Genomic DNA, 17768 nt, shown 5'->3' on the forward strand with positions numbered 1-17768 from the left:
TAACTGTGTGGTGGAGGAGAGAACCCTGCTATCCACACAGTGATGCAAAGCAGAATGACAGAATTGCTGTGGAAAAACTGAAGAAGGAAGAGAAAGGGGTTTGGAGAAGGCATCCTAGTGGGGCAAGCATCTGAGCTTAGTTTTGGAAGATAAGCAGAATGTTGACAGACAAAAACAGATAAACATGGAACATGAGAGGTATAATCAGCAACCCCCCATCCTTTATAATCCCAGGATTAAAGTAAAAGGAACACCACTCACTGTTATAACTATGCCCACAAGTACATTCGAAAGAGACACAGGTCACCCAGTTGGAAAAGAAGTAGAGGGAACTTTACAGGTGGTGGTGCCAAAGCTGAGTCTTGAAAGGTGAGCAGAAACTAGCAAAAAAGAAGGGCAGGTCTGAGCAAAGGCCTGGTATGTGGAGCCTATGCTGGATTGACAAGAGAGTGAATATCCAGGATGCCCTGAGTGTTTGACACCTGGAGGGCCTGGGAAGAGGATGTGTCTGTCACAGGGAAGTGGGCCCCTGTCATAGAGAACTTTGAGGGGAACATCATAGAGTGCAGAACTGATTCTGATTCTGGGGATCCAAAGAGGATTCCCAGGGAGGATGGTGACATATTTCTTTATCTGTAGCCCTTTGGGAATACAATCCTGGAGGCAAAATGGATCAGCCAGCCACATCGCAGAGGAAGAAGTTCATTATGATGTAAAATATGAGAAACCTAAACTAGTGCTGTGGAATTGAGAATGAAGGAAAACAGCAGTAAAGAAACATTGGAGAAGTAGGTATGAAGTCAGAGGTGAAGGAGAGCGAAAAGCTGTCCAAAACTCACTGAGTTGGCCACAGTCTTGAAAAATAATTCAAAGAGAAGTTAAAACATTAGCTTGGACACCACAAGTAGTGCTTATAAACTTTCACGACCGTAGCGAGTGGGTTAAAATTTTCTTTAGAGCTCACAGACTACTTCTGAGTTCAGCCTGGATTTCTTATCTCTTGCCCAGATCCCTAAACTGGGTTTGATATAAGCTGTGAAGATTTAGCTAGGGGCACTGTCATTAGATGCCAGGCTTGAATCAAGGAAAAATAGTTTCTTCACAGAAAGATCTTAAACATTTGTTGAACACTGATTTTCTTGTCAAAGATATTTAAACATAACTCTAATGTAAATTACAGCGTATATTTGCTTTTATCTTCAAGGAATAATACAGAACCAGATAAATTACAGTAATTTTCCATTTTGCAACAACACTTGAGGGGCAGGGCCCCTGATGCATTCCTTTGATCATTGTTGGTCATTGGACACCCCTGTGTGCCAGGCAGTAAACTGGGCATTGGGCAACCAGAAGTGACCAAGACCAACATTGTTCCTACCTTCATTTCTAGTGAAGAAGACAGGCACAAAACAGGTATGAAGAGTTCAGGCAATGCTCCCATTTCCTTCTTAATTTCAAGATTAAAATAAAAGGAACTTCCTTGCTTTTTTTATTTTTTAAAAAAAATTTTTTAACGTTTATTTATTTTTGAGGCAGAGAGAGACAGAGCATGAATGGGGGAGGGTCAGAGAGAGAGGGAGACACAGAATCTGAAACAGGCTCGAGGCTCTGAGCTGTCAGCACAGAGCCCGATGTGGGGCTCGAACTCACGGACCGTGAGATCATGACCTGAGCCGAAGTCAGGCGCTTAACCAACTGAGCCACCCAGGTGCCCCAGAGCTTACTTGCTTTTATAATTATGTCCATGGGTACCTGGGTGGCTCAGTCGGTTAGGTGTCTGACTCTTGGTTTTGGCTCAGGTCATGATCTCACAGTTTTGTGGGTTGGAGCCCTGCATTGGGCTCTGTGCTGGCGGCGTGGAGACTGCATAGGATTCTTTCTCTCCCTCTATCTCTCCGCTCCTCCCTGACTCATGCTGTCTCTGTCTCTCTCAAAAATAAATAAACTTAAAAAAATAATTATGTCCAAAAGTTCATTCAGAAGAGAGTCTGGTCATCCAGATGAAAAGGAAGCAGAGAGAGCTTTGCAGACAGTGATGCCAAAGCTAAGTCTTGAAGAGTGAGTGGGAATTGAAAGAGCAGTGGGGTTGTAATATTCTATAATGGGAATATTTGTTTTCTAAATCACCTTTTGTTCTAATATATTTTTCTTTATATTTATTTTACACCATTTAATTGTGTATAAGATTGAATTTTTTTACATATTCATGGTGAATCATGTCATTTTGAAATTACCTTTTCAATCCCAATGAATAACTTTTTGTCTTAGTCTCTTTAGTCTGATATTAAAATAACTGACCTTGCTTCATTTTGATTAGCATGTACCTAGAAAATTTTCTTCTATCCCTTTGCTTCAAATGTTTCTGTATCTTAATGATTTGCTAAGTTTGGCATAAACAGCATATGACTAGGTTTGTTATTTTTCATCCAAAATGGCAATCTTTGGGGCGCCTGGGTGGCGCAGTCGGTTAAGCGTCCAACTTCAGCCAGGTCACGATCTCGCGGTCTGTGAGTTCGAGCCCCGCGTCAGGCTCTGGGCTGATGGCTCAGAGCCTGGAGCCTGTTTCCGATTCTGTGTCTCCCTCTCTCTCTGCCCCTCCCCCGTTCATGCTCTGTCTCTCTCTGTCCCAAAAAAAATAAATAAACGTCAAAATGGCAATCTTTGACCTTAACTGGAGAGTTTACCCCGTTAATAACTTTTTATTACTGATTATGTAATAAAATATGAACTTGAAATGTGAACTTATTCCTACTTTCTTACATTTTGATTTCTTTTTTTCCTGGCTTTTCTATAAATCTTTTTCTCTTTTCTTGACTAAAAAATTGACTTCGGTGTTTTTGTTTGTTTTTCTCATTGCTTACTACACAATTAAAATAATAGAAGATGGTAAAATAGTAATGACACGAAATTATTCAAAATAACCGGAAATGATAACGGGATCAATTTTCCTGTCATATACAATAATGCAACGATCAATCACTCCAATATATGAAACTTGGTATTGACGTCAGAAGAGACAAATGTATCCATGTAGGCCTGAGGTGATGTTCTGAAGAATGGCACACGTGTAGCTGTATCATTTCTTTGTAACCATGTTCTTCTAACTTTTGTCTGTATATCAACTCTGCAGAGGACCTTGAGCAAGCAGAAACCCAACACATCCAAGAAGGGGCGGAGCTAAAGTTGCTACCGGAACCGGAAGTAGCTCTGTCGACCATTTCACGGCACTTGCCTGGAGGCTCCGGACAGTTAAGCGTCTGTTCGGTGCTGAGGTATTTTTAAGGGTTTTGAAGAGGGACTGTAGGTTCTGTGACTGGAGAGGTGTGTGGGGGGGTCATTAAAGTGGATTTTGGCGTTGGTAATGGCGGGGTCAGGTAATGGGTTGGAGTCGGGATAGTGACTCGTTGCAGTTTGAGTTGAAAGCAAGGGGTCTAATTTCCGTCTTTCTTTTCTCATATTTTTGTCCTAAAGTTCCACATTTGGGTATGTATTGCTTTCGGTCTTATTAAGTGATAAGTTTTTTCCAATTTCAGTTATTTTTCTTTTTACCAAGAGTTACTTAAAAGTGCCTTTTCAATTTTCAAAAGTTAAACCGTTTATTAATTTCAAATGCAACTTATTTGTGTCTTATGTGATACTCATTCATTGGAATGTGTTCAGACTTCCTTTAAGGCTAATTTCAGGGTCAGTTTTTTATTCATATTATATCTCTAGCTCAATAATAGTGTGAGTTCTCCAACTGATAATGGTCTTATTCAAAAGTGTATATTCTTTCAGTGTGTATGCCTGCTCTTTTAATCACTGAAAGTGATTTGTGTGTGTGTATGCATATATATGTGTATATACAAAATGTATGTGTGTGTGCATATCTATGTCTATATATGCACACACACATAAATTTTCAAAATTTTTGTATATTTATATATTTTACTTGGTGTCACTGGGTTCACATAGGAGTACTTTTCAGAATAAAGATCACAAAATTATTCTAGGTTAAGTGAGTCAGGGCAGACAGGTCATGATCTGGCATGTGCATGTGGGGAGTGGGGGTGGATAGGGCTTGGCATGGCTTAGGACATGGAAGGTAAGGCAGAACTGGGTATGTACAGGAAGTGGGAGAATCATATGAGGCTGAGAGAGTCTGGGAAGAGGGAAGGGCCCTGTATGGTTGTATGAGGCAGGGTTAGGTATGCCTTGGCGTAGTGTATGGGGCTCACAGGGCTGGGACTGTAAGGTGAGACAGAATGTGTCCAAGAGGGCAGTGTGGCAGGCGGGGCCTGGAGAGACTGGGTAGGGCAGGCAGGTGGGTGGAGCATGTCTGAGGTGTGGGCTCATGCATGTTTGGGTGGGCTAGGCAGAGGTGGCTTATTTGGGTCCATGGTACAGGGCAAGCAGGGTTGCAAGTATGTCCTGAAGGATGGGGCAGGGCAGGCTGTATTGACCAACTGTGAAGGAGTGTAGTCCAGCCTTTTTGGGCAGATAGGCAGGGCTTTATGCATTTCGGTGGGCAAAATGGGGGTGAGAAAGACCAGCCAGGTGTGTCTGGATAAAGTGGGCAAGCAGGGACAGGTGGTGCCATTCAGTCCCAGGCAGGTGCAGTGGGACCTGGCCATGTTGGCCAGAAGGTGGGACCAGGAGTGTTGGGACAGGGTAAGTCTGTTTCCACTCAGTGCTAACCCAGGGTCTTCCTCCCATCATCACAGGAGCCCTCCTTGTAATTCCTGGTCTCTGGTGAGTTTAGGACACAGGGTGGATGGGGGAGTGGAGCTAGTGCAAGGGTTTGCCCTTCACACTGCCCACTGCCCATTCAATCACAGCTTCCTACTTTGGAATGCAGAAGTCCAGGCTGTCCCAGAAGTACCAGGTGCTGGCAGTGCCATTAGCAATAAAAGAGGCCTCTCAGATAACAGCCTCACTCCAGCTGTTGTCTGAAAAGGACCTTCCTCAGGGCTGAAACCTATGCCAGGACATTTGGAGAGGGGACTTTAGACAAAGCCTGATAAGTGTATGGCAGGCCTCTGGGTGGAAAGAAGGGGACAGTGAAGACAGAGAGGGTCATCAGTTTGGAGAATGAAGTGAGGCAGTGTCTAAGTATCATTTAAGAAACAAGTTGAGAAGACCTGCCAGCATTTTCCTGACCTACAGTCCTGGATGAGTGACACTGAGAAGTTTCCACTCCTGGATCCTGCAATGCAGAAAGCAGCAGTGAAAGTGAAGAAAAAGAAGTTGAATAAAAAGGTGGAGTGCAAGGCGACAGAAATGGTGGAATGGGGGGCATGAAGACAGGGGTCGGGTGGAACACAGGGCTGGGTTGCAAGGTTAGGAAGCTGACATAAACTCTCCTATCCTTGCCTTGACCACTCTTGTCCCACAGAAAGAGAAGAAGAAGAAGAAGAAGAAGCAAAAGCTCATGTCAAAGCGTAAACACCAAGAGAAGGCAGATGCCAAGGATTTGGCCTCGCTGCGGCAGTGCCTGGGACCTGGCTGTGTGTATCCTACCCGGCCAGGCTCCAAGTACTGCTCAGATGATTGTGGCATGAAGCTCGCAGCTGAGTGAGTGAAGTTAAGCGACAGGGTGTGGAGTAGGGCATAATATATGCCATCCGTAAGTCTGTCTATCCCTCTACCTGTGTATCCTCCCACCATTCATCCACCTACCCACCCATCCATTCACCCTTACAGTCACCTGCCCACTGAACCACCCATACACATTCCATCCACCAACCCACGCATCCATCCTTATAGTCATTTACCCACCTATCCATCCACTATTCAATCACCTGTTCACCACCATTCGGTCACTCACCCATTTTTTCTTTTGATGTCCCTACTTACCCATTCCATTTCTTGTTGCCTCCTTTTCTAGCCGCATCTATGCGATTCTGCCCCAGCGCATCCAGCAGTGGCAGAAGACCCCCTGTATTGCTGAGGAGCGTGGCAAGAAAATGCTTGAGCGCATCCACCAAGAGCAGCAGGACACTCACACCCGCCTAAAGGACATGGAGTGCCATTTCTATGAACTTGAGGCCATAATTCTGCGTGGCAAGCAGCAGCCTGTGTGCAAGGATGAGGAGGTGCATGGGAGTGGGTGGGATGGAGCAGAAAGGTATTTGCTATCTTGCCCACTCTTCACTGGCCCTTCCACTGTCCTGTGCAGATCAACAAAAGTAACAGGAACAATGCAAACCTGCAGATCTTCTGTGTCTCCTGCGGGCAGTCAATTAACATGCATGTCGCCCTGCGCCACATGGAACACTGTTTTGTCAAGGTTAGGGAATTGGCTGGGGGAAGAGGAGGTAAACGTGTTTTTGGCTGGGTGGGATCCATGAGGAGGAGGGCATGTTTGGTGCCTGGGTGTTTGTTGTAAAAATGCAACACACATCCATGGTTCTACCCATTTGTGCTTCTCTTCCATCCTTAGTAGGAGGGCCAAGACTGGAACATCAGCCAATGGTGAGGGGGGACATTGGCTGGGCAGACAGGAGCATAGGAGCCACAGGGGCAAATGTGTTGTTTGGGGCTTGTCATGGGAAGGCATGCTGTGTAAGTCCACAGTTTCTCCCATTTGTACTCTTTCTTCCCAGTATGAAAGCAAGTCGTCCTTCGGGTCCATGTATCCCACTTGCATTGAAGGGTGAGTGTGGGTGCTAGTTGAGGTCAAAGGCATGATGTGGACAGGGTCAGGAGCAGGGTGGGAAAGATCAGAGGGTGTGTTCAGAGGCAGAGGTGGATAGGTTAGTGGCAGGGTATGGGTGGGGTTAGGGACAAAATATGGGCTTTGGGGTTCAGGTGGGACCTCCCTTCTTCTGACCCTTAGCACTTCACTTTCATCCTCCCCCCAGGGCCACCAGGCTCTTCTGTGATGTTTACAACCCAAAGAGTAAGAGGTACTGTAAGCGGCTTCAGGTGCTGTGTCCTGAGCACTCGAGAGATCCCAAGGTGACTCTTCTTTCCCTACCTCATCATCTTTCATTCCTCCCCTTCTCCCTGCCATATTCCTCTCTTCCTCTTTGCTTGATTGCCTCCTATTTCTTTCTTCCTTCTGCCTGACTGCCTTCATATCTTCTGACCAACTCCCATGTGTCCCCTTCTCCCTTTCTGACCACCCCACATTCCCTGCTCCTTGCTGGCTGATTACTTTCTGTTCTTACTTTTTCTCTGCCTGACCTACCCCCCTACATTTCTCTCTCCCTCCTCTCTGCCTGGCCATTTCTGTCTCCTTTGCTCCTCACTGTATAACCATTCCCCATTCTTCTCCTTTCCTTGCTTGACCATCATACATTCCTTTCCCACCCCTTGCTGGACTGTCCCACCTTCCTCTCTTCCTCCCTGTATGACCTCCCTCTCTTCCTTACTTTCTGACTTTCCTTCGTTCTTATTCTGCATGCCTCACTGCCTCCAGTCATCTTCTCCCTTCTTGTCATCTCCTAAATCCTTTCTTCCTCCCTGTTTAGCCAACCCCTATTACTCCCACCCTCCCTGTCTCATTCCTCACTTTTTTTCCATGCTTTACCAACCCTCTTCCGTCTACTTCTCTCTGTCAGACCTTCCCTCCATCCTTACTCTCACTCTGGTTTGATCTCTTTCTGTTCTTCCATCTTTTCTGCCTGATCACCTCCATTCCTCTATTCCTGCTTATTTAACTTCTTCCTTCATCTTCTGTGCAGGATAATTCCCCTTTTGCCTCCTCTTCTCTACCTAATCCCTGAATTCCTTTCTCCCCCCCACCCCTGCTGAGTTATTCCCCATTCTTCTCCTTCCTGCCAGAGTGCCCTCCATTTCCTATTCTCCTCATAATGCCTGCATGATCACTCCATTTCTATCCTCCTCTGTACCTCATCATCCCTTATTCTTCCTCACAGGCATCAGATGATGAGGTGTGCGGTTGCCCACTAGTGCACAATGTCTTTGAGTTCACTGGTAATTTCTGCCGCCTACCTAAACGCGTGTGCAACCTCCACTATTGCTGGGAGAAGCTGAGGCGTGCTGAGGTGGACCTAGAGCGTATTCGCATGGTAGGCCACAATGGTGACTGGGGCTGAAAGGGTGGGATAGCATCCTGAAATCCTTCTCTCATGTTTACCTCCCACAGTTGAACAAGCTGGAAGAGCTACTTGAGCAGGAGCACAAGGTGCGCACAGCTATGACAAACCGGGCAGGGCTTCTGGCCCTGATGCTTCACCAGACAGTCCAGCATGACCCGCTCACCAGTGACCTGCGCTCCAAAGCAGACAGCTGAGCCCTGCTTGACTGAGATCCTGTACCCAATACTCTGTGCAAGGGAGACACTCAATGAATTCTTCACACACTAGTTCCTATAACCACTTTTTTCTTAGGTCATCTTAGAGTTTCTCTGTGTTTCTCTGTTCGCCATTTGGTCTCCTGTCTCTGCTTGCCCCTGGATGGGAAGGGGTCCTCAAAATCACTCTCTGTTGCCATCATTCCCCATCCCTCTCTCTCTTTCTTCCCTGAAATTTGGCAGGGCCAAGGATCTGCCCTGCCTTCATCCCCCACTGTCCAGAATTTTGTTGACAAACTTTGGAAGAACAAAGGATATTAATATCCCCTGAGGGCCCTCTAACCTGTCTCTCTGGCCACAAACCCAATTTCAAACCTCTGATGGCGGTGGGTGGCAGTGTGTCTGTACTTAGGAGGAGGCTGCAGTGCACATGCAGAGTGGCTGTGAAGTGACACCCACTCAGGGCTCAGTGGGCCCTCTTCTGTCAGGGGAGCTATGACCTTATAAAGAAGGCGCCAATGGCTTTTGTTCCTGGCAGTCCCCCATTCTAGGTCATCAGATGTGTAGTTGGCACCTGATTAGTGCACAGCCCATTCATCAACTTCTATGCAATCGTTAATATTCCCCAGGCCAAAGGTGTTACAAAAATGGGATGGGAGATAGATGAGTGTAGGATAATCCCCCCCTGATGATTCCACTTTGGGACACTGAGGAAGATTCAAGGTATCATGGCAGTCACGCCCCTGCCCATGTTGTTCCACACCTTATCATCATATGAGGTCCCAGCACTTTTTGTCAGTCTTGGCCTCTGACAGTCCAGTCCTGGTCTGTCTCCCCCAGTACTTCCTATCACATGCTCTCCTGCTCCCTCCACCACACTGCTCTGGGTCTGTCCTTTCCAGCCTGCCCTGTACGTTGAAGCCCCTTGTGGTCATGACCATTTCACACCTATAGAGTTGCCAGAGGAAGACTGAGACCTCTGCCATATCTGCCTTTGTCAGCCCCAGCCAGGTCTCCTGTGGAGGTGTGTCCGATAATGCTGCCTGTGGGTACTGGTATGTTTGAAATGAGAGACTTGAACACTTTTCCTAACTTTACTCACTGGTCCCTTATGATTTTTTTCATTAATCTTCATAATTCCTTTTTTCCAGGGACTCACACATTTCACTTAAATGGTTAGGTATGTTGCTCTTGACTTATACCCAATAGTCCCCCATAGTTAGTTTATATTACTACCTAACCTCATGTAATGTCTCCCCTTTAAATTACTAATTAGTGCACTTTTGTACTTCTCTTGATCAGATTTTCCAGGGGCTAAGCCACATAATTAATTGATTATTTGAAATAACTGGCTTTTTAATTTATTCATATTCCTTATTATATTTATTTTATTTATTTAAACTTTCATTTTTATTAATTCCCGCTTCTTGATATTTTGTTTGGTGTTTCATTTTCATATGTTTACTTCATTTCTTTGTTCTTGTTCTGATCTTTTGAAGCAAATTCTTAACTCAGTTATATTAGTGTGTTCAGTCTCCTGTTTATATAAGTATAAATAAATAGATAGATATAGATGATATAGATATAGATATAGATATAGATATAGATATAGTAAAGGATTTCAGGCCACACACTTTCCTCTAAATGCACTTATAGCTCCTGAACTTTGGTATGAAAGGTGAAACTTCAGAATTGATTTCTCACTTTGATCCTAGCTGTTGAAGAAAGTTTCTTAGTGTCTAACTATTAAGTATTCATTATTTTTTCTTTCTTTTTTGTAATTACGATTTTTCTATGATCAGAGAATGTGGCCTGTTGAATCTAAACTTGTAGGGGTGCCTGGGTGGCTTAGTAGGTTGAGTGTCTGACTTCAGCTCAGGTCATGATCTCATGGCTTGTGGGTTCGAGCCCTGCGTTGGGCTCTGTGCTGCCAGTTCAGAGCCTGGAGCCTGCTTCAGATCCTGTGTCTCCCTTTCTATCTGCCCCTCCCTGGTTCACACTCTGTCTCTCTTACTCTCAAAAATAAATAAGCATAAAAACTTTTTTTGAAAAAAAAAAGATTTTCTTTGTAGGTCATATATTCCACTGAATTGAAAAACTTTCATGGATATAAGAGAAGAAAATATATTCTTTGCTAGGTACAGATTATTCATTAAGGCTTTCAATCTAGTTTGATGATTAATGTTTCTTTACTCTGATTCTTTTTTTTTTGTCTACTTCAGCTGTTATATTACAAAAAGATACAATAAATGCAATAATCTTTTAAAACACATTCTCCTTGTGGTTCTGTGTTTTGTGGGGGTGGTGGGGGGGGAAGCAGCATCCTAAATTGTATATCTTAGGCCATATTGCAGCATGACATTATGTATTTTCCTTGTTTTGTCTTTTTTTGTTTTTCCTTGTTTGAATGCTTTTAACCTTGAGTTTAATTTGATAAGTACATCACCACTGCTGCTTTTATTTTGCTGCCACTCACCTTATGTATCTTTGCCTAAATCTTTATTTTGCATTTTTATCTTTAAGATACACTTTTTGTAACTGTGTATGTTTTTTTTTCTTAATCCCACATTAGTGTCTTGAGATTCAGTCCATTTAAATTTGTATAATTATGGTAATTTTATCTTTTTGTATTGTGCTCATTACTGATTTTACTATTTCCTAAATACAACTTTTATCCTTTTCTTCTTCCTAGTAGCTCAGTGAAGTTTCTGTTCATGTTTGTCCCTCCCCCTTACCTCACTAGTTTGGAAATGTTTATTTTTACTAATTGTTCATTATATAAATTTTCACTTCTAACAGACATGATTTAATTTGTTTTCTCTATTATTTGACCAGAATATAATTAGACCTTTCTTTTTCTCTTTAGAAAAAAATTTTTAATGTTTATTTTCGAAAGAGAGAGAGAGACAGACAGAGCGTGAGCAGGGGAGGGACAGAGAGAGAGGGATACACAGAATCTGAAGTGGGGTCCAGGCTCTGAGCTGTCAGCAGAGAGCCCAACACGGAGCTTGAACCCACGAGCTGTGAGATCATGACCTGAGCCAAAGTTGGACGCTTAACCGACTGAGCGACCCAGGCGCCTCTAATTAGACCTTTCATTGTAAAGAAAAATGCTCCTGTATCGTTTGGATAAATTGCTAGTAGTGCTATTAGAGCCCAAAGGTCCATCAACTGATGAGTGGATAAAGAAAATGTGATTTATATACACAATGGAATACTACTTGGCAATGAGAAAGAATGAAATCCTGCCATTTGCAACAACATGGATGGAACTAGAAGGTATTATGCTAAGTGAAATCAGTCAGAGAAAGACAGATATCACATGTTTTCACTATGTGGAACTTGAGAAACTTAGCAGAAGACCATGGGGGAAGGGAAAGGGAAAAAATAGTTTCAAACAGAAAGGAAGGCAAACCATAAAAGATTCTTTTTTTAAAAATGTTTATTTATTTTTGAGAGAGAGACAGAGTGTGAGTGGGGGAGGGGCAGAGAGCGATGGAGACACAGAATCCAAAGCAGGCTCCAGCCTCCCAGCTGTCAGCACACAGCCCGACATGGGGTTCGAACTCACTGACCTCACTGAACTCACTGATCATGCATGGTCTGAGCTGATGTGGGACACTCAACCGCTGAGCTACCCAGGCACCCCAAGAGATTCTTTTTTTTTTTTAATTTTTAAAATGTTTATTTATTTTTGAGAGAGACAGAGACAGGATGCGAGTGGGTTAGGGAGAGAGAGAGGGGGAGACACAATCTGAAGCAGGCTCCAGGCTCCGAGCTGTCAGCACAGAGCCCAACATGGGCTTCAAACTCACGAGCTGTGAGATCATGACCTGAGCCGAAGTCCGAGGCTCAACTGACTGAACCACGCAGGCGCCCCCCAAGAGATTCTTAAATACAGAGAATAAACTGAGGATTGATGGGAGGATGGGGAAAGGGGAAAATGGGTGATAGGCATGAGGAGGGCACTTGTTGGGTTGAGCACTGGGTGTTATATATAAGCAATGCATCATGGGAATCTACCCGCAAAACCAAGAGCACACTGCATACTCTGTATGTTAGCTAACTTGACAATAAATTATATTAAAAAGAAAAAAGAAATATGCTCTATCCTCTATATTTGTCTCAGCAAGATTAATAATATTACTTATGGGTTTTTCTAGAGAATTTTAAACTGTTTATTTGAAGACTTTTTCTTAAACTAAGTCAATTCTGCTTCAAGACAATTTACTTTAACATTTTAATTCAAAATCCCCAGTCACATTGTTGTAATTTAAGTATAGCTATCTGCATGTATTTTACAATCATTGCTAACCATTGTTTTGTTCTTTTATTTTCAGATCTATCTTCTGATTTAGTATTCATTTATTTAAAATACTTCCTTTAGTGTTTTCCTCAAATAGAGTAAGTTGGTGGAATACTCTTAAATATTTGATGTCTGAAACTATTATGGTTTTGCACTGACTGAGGAATGGTATTTTGGGAAGGGGTGTAGGATCTCTGCATTGGCGTCCTCATTTCTCTATGATCTATGGGAAGTAGCTTCCAAGATGGCCTCCAGAGATTCATGCTTCCTGGTATTCATGACCTGTGTAATCCCTTTTATTTGAGTAACTTGCTTTTCACCAATAGCATACTTTAAAATTGAGGATACATCACCTTTGTGATTAGATGACAAGAGATGGTGGCTTCTGTCTTTGCTAACAGGCTTTCTTTGTTGGCTTCAGTGAAGCAACTTGATATATTGGAAAGGCCTGTGTAGCAGTGGCCTCCAACCATCAGTCAGTAAGAAACAGAGGCTCTTAGTTCAACAGCCCAAATGAACTACATAAATGTCCATGGAAGCAGATCCTTCCCTAGTTGAGGCTTCAGATGAGTCCCTAACCTTGGCTGACACCTTATTTGCAGCCACTTGAAAGAACCTAAAACAGGACCAAGCTAAGTTGTGCTCAGATTCTTGACCCATATAAGCTACAAAATAATGTGTGTGTTGTTTTAGACCACTATGTCTGTGGGAATGTGGAGCCATACTATTAGGCCTGGAAGGCCAGTGATTTTGGGAGGAACACCGGGTTGATTTCTGGAGTGGGAGCCATAACCTATGTCCTTCAGGAATGGTCAGTGTTTGGCCTCTCCATAAGTCACTTTTGGAAACTGTGTGGGCCAGTGATTGACAGTCTGGGAAGAATGATGATTGGAAACCTGCTGGGGCATGGCACTGGCATGCCTGTGTTGCGTATTATTTGAAGTTCCCGTGGAAAGCAGATAAGGGCTGTCTCTTGGATGTAGTAATTGGCCATCACTGGATTAATGATGTGAGGAGCCTGGGACATGCCACTAATTGGGGACTTTGAAGTGTCCGCTGGCAGTCCCTGTAGTCCAGCCGTGGGTGGCTTCTGCTGCTCAGCAAATGATTGGCAGCAAGAGGAATCCGAGGTATGGTCCCAGGGACCGGGGCCCGAGGTGACCACAGATCAACAGTCCTGAGTTGGTCTGTCACTGGGGGACCTGATGTACACTTGGTTTCCAGGGTCCAAGAAGGAGGTGGGGAGGGTGAGTTTGAGTTTTCCTCTCTGTCACAAGAGGGAGGGCCATGTAGATTGCCCTGGATGTGCACTGAAATATGCAAAAGTTCTGTTTACGTACATGAAATGTTGTCACCTCTCAGCCTGAGTGCTTTGAAGACAATAGAAAATAGAAATGTTGTATACTGGGAACTGGCCCTGTATGGGATTCACTATTGCAGAGTGTGGACACTTTGGAGCCAGCTGACCTTGGCTTACATATTTCCCTGTCCTTCCATTTGCTAGCAGCGTGACCTTGGGGCAAATGACCTAGCATCGTTGCACTTCGGCTGCTTCTACTGTCAAATGTGCCTAATGATAACCATTGTCATCTAGCTGACAGGGTTGCAGTGAAAATAAAGTGAAACGCTCATTAATGGTCACCAGGGCCTCAGGGGAGGGGCAGGTGGGTCACAGAAGCAGCAGATTCCAGACTTGCTGCCCCTGAGACAGCTCACCATCCTCCTGCTGAGAGTGAGCGCCGTGTGGCTGATGTTCCACATCCAGAGCCTTGTGTGTTTCAGCTGATGGAAGAAAGGTGGGATGGGAGGATCACCCCTCCCCCATATCTGCTGGAGTAGGGAGGTGGCTCCTTACAGGGTGTCTGCTGGATAATTCCAGGTGGGGTGCAGCCCTAGGCAGGGAGATACTACCTTACCCAGAACCCCCAGCACAGGCCCTGCACTACCCATTGCGTCTTTGCAGATGCTCAGCCAATTCCCACCAAAGCCTCCTCTTCCCCCCACCCCCACCCCCCTAATTCTGGACATTTGCTGATTTGTCCTCTATCCTGATATAGGGCAGAAAAATCCCTTTTCTTTGGAACTGAGAGGATGGCAGGGAAATAGGGTGACAACATTCTCCAGGGTCCTTCTACGTCTTCCTCCTCTTTTCGAAGATGGTAATGGCCTGAGAAGGGACATGACTTGCCCCAGCCTCTCAGATTGTGAGTGACAGCACTGGACTGGGACCAGGTCTCCTGAATGTGTCCTCCACCCTTGCCGCACGACAACCAAACCAAGTTTCCCACTAAAAGTTCCCCTTGAGAATATGTAAACAAGAGAAGATGATGACAGAGGCAGACCCTGCCTGATAGCTTCATACTTTCTTGTGGATGCTGTCACCTCTGTGACAGGCTCCTTGTCTCAGAGGCCTAGGGTCATGTGGTCAGTAAGACCTTACATATTCTAAAACTCCATTATTTTAGTTTTGTTTATTATATAATTATATTCATGACAGAAAGCTATACACTGAATCAGAGAAAGAAGAAAGTTAAAATGACCTCTAACTCTATCATCTGAATATAAATTCCATTAACATTTTTATTTATTTATTTCCTGATATTTCTTCTGGGCATGTGCTCTGGTGTTTATGTGCATGAGTGTTTAGTATATTCTAATTTAGATTAGAACTAGAATCATGTTATTTTGTTACTATCTTTTTTTGCTTTGTTTTCTAACCAAAATATTTTCCTATGTCAGCAAATATTTTTTATACAATTTTAGCAGAGCTGCATAATATTGATTCTTTAAATGTATCATAATTTTTATAACCAACATACTGTTAGTAAACATTTACAAAGGATGGTTTTAGTTTTGACTGTTATTAACACCAAATGTAGTGAGATTCCTACATTGAAATCTTTTTGCATGTATATGATTATTTTCTGGAAATTGAAATCTTGGATCAAGGTGTAGGATAGATATTAAATGGTAAATTATTTAGGAGAGGATAGTTGTACACTTGCTCCCAATGAGAAGCCTGCCTTTTCCAAGGGTCATGCGATCATATCAGTCACAGATATACAGCTTGTGGCCACAGAAACGTGGTGGTTCCTTGTCTAGTTGAAGTATGGAGGTTTCCAGACTCATGAATCTGAGCTCTGCAAAGCAGCTTCTCATTCTCTCCTCTGCAACTTTGACTTTTCAGGCCCATGCTCCTTCCCAAGAAAAGCAGGAAATAACCAATGTTTTTCATGAGTTATCATTAATTCATGTATTTTTTTGTTTCACCCATTGCTTTTCCAGTGTTTTTTTTTGAGGGGGGGCATGTAAGAATCCCTGTATTAATATAGCAGCATTATCTACAATAGCCAAATTATGGAAGCAGCCCAAGTGTCCATTGACTGATGAATTGATTAAAAAATATATGGTATATATATACAATGGAATATTACTCAGCCATAGAAAAGAATGACATCTTGCCATTTGCAATGACATGGATGGAATTAGAGAGTATAATGCTAAGCGAAATGAGTCAGTAAGAGAAAGACAAATACCATATGCTTTCATTCCTATGTGGAATTTAAGAAACAAAAGAAATTAGCAAAGTGGAAAAACAGAGAGAGAGGCAAACCAAGAAACAGACTCTGAACTATAGAGAACAAACTAATGGTTACTAGAAGGGATGTGACTGGGGAGATGAGTTAAATAGGTGATGGGGATTAAGGAGTGCATTTGTTCTGATGAGCACAGGGTTCTGTATGGGAGTGTTGAATCACCATATTGTACACCTGAAAGTAATATTACATTGTATGTTAAGTAACTGGAATTTAAATAAAAACTTAAAAATAATCTATTTTAAATGTTATCCTAATTGTATAAAATACAATTTCAGTAGGGTATATAACTCTTTCAAGATACAAAAATTAGATAGCATTTCTTCCCTGCATATATAATCCCTTAGTGGCAATCCATTAATTCAAAGAAAAAAGATCCATAGAGGGGGGCCTGGATGGTTCAGTTGGTTAAGCTTCTGACTTTGGCTCAGGTCATGATCTCATGGTTTGTCAGTTCGAACCCCACATTGGGCTTGTACTGACAGTGCAAAGCCTGCTTCAGATCCTCTGTCTCCCTCTCTGTACCTCCCCCACTCTCTCTCTCTCAAAAATAAATAAACATTAATACACACACACACACAATGTGTGTGTGTGTGTGTGTATATATATTTATACATATATATACATATATATATACACACACACACACACACACATATATATATATATATATATATGAATTTTAATCCATACATTTTCTGGGGCACCTGGGTGGCTCAGTTGGTTCAGCGTCTGACTTCGGCTCAGATCATGATCTTGTGGACTGTGGGTTCGAGTCCTTCATCAGGCTCTGTGCTGATGGCTCAGAGCCTGGAACCTCGTTCGGATTCTGTGTCTCCCTCTCTCTCTCTCTCTCTGCCCCTCCCCCATTCATGTTCTGTCTCTCTCTCTCTCTCTCTCAAAAATAAATAAACATTAAAAAAAATCCATACATTTTCCATAATGGAGTCCAGCATTTGTCCTCAAAATTTTTTAAAATTCATTTTGCTTCACTGAATGTCACATACTACTTCTTATACATAGAGTTATTGGACATCAGATACTTTTTCTTTACTTCCACATCTTTGCACTTTGCATCACACATCTTATCTTTCAATTTAAGTTCTTCCAATACTGACAGATAAACTTATTCCCCCATGGAGAATTTACCTTTACTACCTACTTGTATTTATTTTGTAGTTTTCAGGGTTGCTACAAGACCAGGAATGTGTATAATATATTTCTCTTTTCTCAGTTCCAAGCATAGCATCAGGTACTCAACTGGCCAGGAGTAGTGTTTTTGGAAGCTCTCAAAATAACTGAAGAATTAAGAAAGATTAGTTTAGTCTTTATAGTTTAGTAAAGAATAACTTTTACTGTATGGACATAGTGAATTGTAAAAATTCCAATTATGCTTTTTCTCCTAAAAAATATTGTATAATATTAAGTATTTAGTAGGCATACTATGTTACACACGATGATGAAAACTTATTAAACATTATTTTTTTTAATTTTTAAAGTTTATTTATTTTTGAGAGACAGAGAGAAATAGGGCATGAGCAAGAGAGGAGCAGAGAAAGAGGGAGACACAGAATCTGAAGCAGGCCCTAGGCTCTGAGCTGTCAGCACAGAGCCTGAAGCGGGGCTT

The 17768-nt window shown here is 42.9% G+C and overlaps 1 protein-coding gene across 1 annotated transcript; it reads left to right on the forward strand.

Annotated features, from left to right (window-relative positions):
• Positions 1–4512: 4512 nt before the first annotated feature.
• LOC124509244 (CXXC-type zinc finger protein 1-like) lies at positions 4513–8239 on the forward strand. Its single transcript, XM_047075787.1, has 9 exons — positions 4513–4650; positions 5146–5262; positions 5375–5553; positions 5867–6074; positions 6158–6268; positions 6585–6634; positions 6843–6939; positions 7863–8015; positions 8093–8239. Exons 1-9 carry the CDS (start codon positions 4513–4515, stop codon positions 8237–8239), a joined length of 1200 nt encoding a protein of 399 aa, XP_046931743.1.
• Positions 8240–17768: the final 9529 nt, after the last annotated feature.

This window comes from Lynx rufus, unplaced genomic scaffold (assembly GCF_022079265.1).
Source record: "Lynx rufus isolate CCGP_SWC_20201006 ecotype Redwood Valley unplaced genomic scaffold, mLynRuf1.p SCAF_14, whole genome shotgun sequence".
In the NCBI taxonomy this organism is placed as follows: domain Eukaryota; kingdom Metazoa; phylum Chordata; class Mammalia; order Carnivora; family Felidae; genus Lynx; species Lynx rufus.